Here is a 4,683-nt window from a genome sequence, read left to right on the forward strand (position 1 = left end):
GAACTGAATTCTCCAATTGTCTAAGCTAAGAACCTTAATTCATAGTCAATTTCCATAAGTTCAGGAGAAGATGCTATCCTAAATTGATGTAATTATGACTTGGATCACCTAATATTATCCCAAATTTACCCAAAAATAGATAGATGAGTCATAACCATACTTGAAGTTAATCTACTCCTTCCATATAAGAGTAATTGCTTGATAAGGCTAACCATGTTGTATCGTGACCGTTTGTGGTTGTTATGGTAATATTGGACACTAGTTCTTTTTCAAATTCATCATCTTTAGTAGTGAGTATAATGGCCCCAAAGAGGACTCGTTTTGGTGGATCTCACGACCATGAGGCCGGGACGAGCAACACCAACCGAAAGGGGAAGGCTCCCATGGTTGAGCAAGTACCGGTCATCTCACGAAGCAATGAGGAGGAAATTATGGAGGTAGACCTAAATTTTAATTCAAGTACAGTTTAATAACATTGCATTTCGGTAAGATAGGAAAATATCATTACCCCAAACATGTTGGTAATCCAACGGAGACCACTGCATTTTTAATTAGTGTATTTAAATTCAAGTAGGAAAGAATGTTTTTGGAATAAACTGTCTGGAGTAGGAAAGACTGTTTGCTATGGAAAATTAACTCGGCCAGTTCATTTTTAATTCCAATGTTGATTTAGTCCTAATCCCCCTCTTGATCACAAGGGGCAGCTTGTGAGGTTCTCGCAGTAGCTAGGATTACCTAGCTTAGGGCTTTGATCCACATCTTGCGTTCTTTGCGGTAAATACCCACGATTTGCATTCTTTGCGGTGGGATGTCCATGTCATGCTTTTTATGCGGTGGAGAAATCTAGTTGTATGGGCAACTAGGTGAAAATGGGTGGAGTTAACAGTCGCTGGGGGATTCGTGCCTCCAGGACATTGGAAGTTTAAATGAAATGAGTTATTGAGTGAATTTTTACTACAAAGATTGTTTTGGTGCCGCTTTGAAAACCTGTTTGAAGGACTGTCTTAACACAACCTGTGAATCGGAATTAATCAATGAATATATATGTTGAACAAAAAATGTGTTAGTAATTAGGATACACAAGACAAAGTGTGAGTATGGGGGTGGAAAATGGGGGCTTGGCTCGGGTTGCCAATGCCTATGAGAAGGGTGGTCCCGATTGGTCGGGAACTCTTTGTCCCCATAGTACGATAAATGACGTTAGAATTGCTCATTACACCAAAAGAAGTGAAGTCCCAAGTGTACGTGCCTCTGAAAGCAATGGGAAAAAAGGCACTCGAGACTTCTCTCCTTCTGGAAGGTGAGTCTTAGGACCGATAATTGGTTAGACACGCTTTTCCCTGCGGGGTGGAACTAGATCTTATTGCTAGTAGGCTCGACTCAATTCATTTGGTGATGAGAGCTTGTCCACTAGTTGATCCCTTAAACCACTTTGTTTTCTTCTGCTATAGATCTAGTGGCCACCAGGTTTACCATCTAAACCGTCGTTTGAGATGAGGGGGTGGGGACCTCATACCTGGTATTAGAGCAAGGTTAGGATAGACTGGGAACTAAAATTCGTATTGTTTGAAAATTTTAGAAGTAAGAAAATCTAGGTAGATAATCCGAACTCCTTGCATTGGTGTTGCAGGAAGATCCCGCACTTGAATACCAAAAGTTTCAAGTCTTTAAGCTTATTTATGAGCAAGCACGTCGTTCCCCAAATTATTGTTTTCGGCGAGACGTGATGGAGATGCTGCTAAAGGTCAATACACCGCACTCCACCCCCATTGATAAAGGATGGGAGATCGACTGGACCCATGGAGGCGGGATTTACTACATCAACGCTTGGAAGTTAGGATGCCTGGCTACCGACTTAAAGACAATCCATTGGGGAGAAGAATTGAGAGTAGTGAAATTATACTACTTGTTGCCTTCACATTCGGGCATCACTGTTGCTACTTCTAACGGCATCGAGAAAACCCTCAATGAGTGGCTTTGGGACAAGGTCACTGATGTAATTCCAGCAAATAGAGTTAGAAATTTTAGTGTTCCAAGACACTTATCCAAGAGTATGAACACCATAATTTACTACCCTCTTAAGGATTAGGGACTATTTCTCAGGAGAAATAGAGGATTGTAAGAATGTGACAACACATAAACATTGTCTGTATCATTATATCCCAGGTTAGCCTGCTAGACGTATCATATAGATATCCCAGAATGCTATGTAATAAATTGATCAAAAGTTATACTAAGCCTCAAAAGGTTACGATTGTAATAAAATTTCTATTAATAAAAGAGGATTTTTTTGTTTCTCAATGATTTGAAACTTGGATTTTATTAAAGTCCCGTGTTTATTTAAATCTTGAACTCTAGCAATCGTATCAAATTCAGTGTAAACCGTGTAGGCACCACCTGCCGTTCTCTATTGGACAACACAAGAAAAGAAGCTCCTCCTTAAACAAGCCCAAACTCCGACCTTTAAGGGCGAGGGAGCTAATGTGGAGAGAAATGCGAAAGTGTGGATGGAAGCAATGGATGATTATTTCGAGGCAGCGGGGACTCAACCCGAGAATCAGACCATGCTCGCAATGTTCTGCCTCTCTGGCGATGCCAAGATTTGGTGGAAAGAGCATTGCAGAGATCTGAACATCAAGGGATCTTCTCAGTTGTGGGAAGACATCAAGGCAGCAATGATGGGGCATTACTTACCACCCGCTTATAAAACCTTGAAGATGAACGAGTTCTTTTCCCTTCGTCAGTCGACTTCTTCAATCGAGGAGTATTACTCAAATTTTGTTACTCTTCAAAGATATGCTCCTAGAATGACCCTGGATCAGCAAGTATCACGGTTTTGCCAAGGGCTCATCGACCCCTTGAACAATCGGCTAGAAGCTCTCAAACCGGCAACTCTTCAAGATACCTTGCTAAGGGCTAAACCCTTAGCTATGTAAATTCAAAAGGTCAATCAGAATAGGAGGAATCATTTGGGGAAAAGGGCAAGGACAAATGTTTGGGATAATAGAACAACCAACCAAGCATACGAACAACGCCCAATAGTAGCCACTACCGCAGTTATGGAATTTCCAAATGTACGTTGTTATGAGTGCAATGAATTTGGGCATTACTGGTCTAAATGCCCCAAGAAGAGTCAAGCAACCAGCGCCAATGCCATACCTCTAAATGTCTATGGGCAAGGAAAACCTAATGGAAGAGGAGGACGTGGAAGGGTAAACAGAGGACGAAAGCGTGGAGCTACCCCCAGAGTGAATGCCGCAATGGTACAACCAACTGTGGGAAATGAAGCAGAGGAGAGAGCAACCTTGCATGCTGCAATTGACAACCCCAATGGTTGCGAGCAATACACAATCATTCATACGCCACGATCTCTCAGAGGTGGACAAGTTAACTTCCTTATAGATTGTGGTAGTACTCTTTCATTTCTTTCACCCAAATGCATGAGGAAGCTAAAGCTAGATAAGTATCCAACAAGAAAATCAGTTGTAGAGTTAGCAAATGGCAAGGAAGTAGTATCTCAACACTCTACAGGTATTGATAGCCATTTTTCGTCTCTCATAAAATAATTTTAAGAAGCCACTTCACCCCACAAAAACACCCTAGCACAATGACTAGGCTCACTTTTTCATTATAAATAGTGTGCGTGCGTTTAGGTTTTTATCATATTTTTTTATATATCAAATCATTGAGCGAGTCATTGGGCTAGGAGACCAAAAAAATAAATTTATAATATTACGGTCCTCTTTACATGTAAATATTTTTTATCAAATAAAGGACCTAAGTATAAAGGGTTTTTTTCAAAAAAATTGTATTTATATAAATACATATTCCTAGGTGTGCGTTATCAGACCTAAGTGTGCATTTTTCTAAATCCTTTCATGGCATAAAATATTTCTATGTTAGTGTATACATACCCCATATTTCTATGTTAGTGTGTATACCCCATAATATTTATTTTTACAAAATAAACCCATACATTTCATCCCGCACCCTCGTGGAAGTCAAAATTTGTTTCTACACTATCACTCACTTTCACTAGATATTTTCTCACTTGCATATTTTACTCTTTCACCCAAAAACAAAATAAAATACTCCTATCATGATATTCCTTCATGGGTCCTGCACATATTTTTTCCATACACCATGTGCTCATAAAGACAAGGGCTAGGAAAAATCCAAGCACTAGGTCTATCATGTGCATTTATTCTTCAAAATTCATCATCCATGCATGTGGCAAGGGCCACTTGGATTCCTTAGGTCATGGCATGGCTCATGGGGGGCTCACCTTTGGATGTATAAGGAGAATTCAACCAAAAAGGGTCCCACATAAGCACCTTTGCAGTACCACAATACACAGATTTTTCGGTGAATTTTGGCACCCTTCTATCATCCGAATCCACAAAAGTTGTCAACATACAAAATGAAGCTCGTGAGCTGAAGTATTTTACATCAATATTTCAGCATTTTTGGAGATAAGCACGAATTTTGGTGAATTGTTTTGTGCGACCCAGTCTGCCCACTCTATGCACACAAGGATCCTCTTACTCTTCTCTCACATTTTCACACTCCCACCCACATGCACACTCATCCCTTTCCTTCCCACTCCCAAACCTACAACTCCCATGTCCTAATTCACCCTCTTCACCATTGCCACTTCTCTCACACCTCCATAGCCTTCATCCT

The 4,683-nt window shown here is 40.5% G+C and overlaps 1 protein-coding gene across 1 annotated transcript; it reads left to right on the forward strand.

Annotated features, from left to right (window-relative positions):
- The first annotated feature begins 299 nt into the window (after nucleotides 1-299).
- Nucleotides 300-2,936, forward strand: LOC147442247 (uncharacterized). The gene is made up of 2 exons (XM_086529348.1): nucleotides 300-437; nucleotides 2,391-2,936. Exons 1-2 carry the CDS (start codon nucleotides 300-302, stop codon nucleotides 2,934-2,936), a joined length of 684 nt encoding a protein of 227 aa, XP_086385474.1.
- Nucleotides 2,937-4,683: the final 1,747 nt, after the last annotated feature.

The sequence above is a fragment of the Adiantum capillus-veneris genome, chromosome 14 (genome assembly GCF_014529385.1).
Source record: "Adiantum capillus-veneris isolate H3 chromosome 14, ASM1452938v2, whole genome shotgun sequence".
In the NCBI taxonomy this organism is placed as follows: Eukaryota; Viridiplantae; Streptophyta; class Polypodiopsida; order Polypodiales; family Pteridaceae; genus Adiantum; species Adiantum capillus-veneris.

Bases quoted from the DNA above. Each gene is read 5' to 3' on its own strand.
- LOC147442247 (XM_086529348.1), top strand. From the start codon at position 300: ATGGCCCCAAAGAGGACTCGTTTTGGTGGATCTCACGACCATGAGGCC. The intron at 438-2,390 runs GTAGACCTAAAT...TAAACCGTGTAG, and splicing joins ATGAGGAGGAAATTATGGAG to GCACCACCTGCCGTTCTCTA.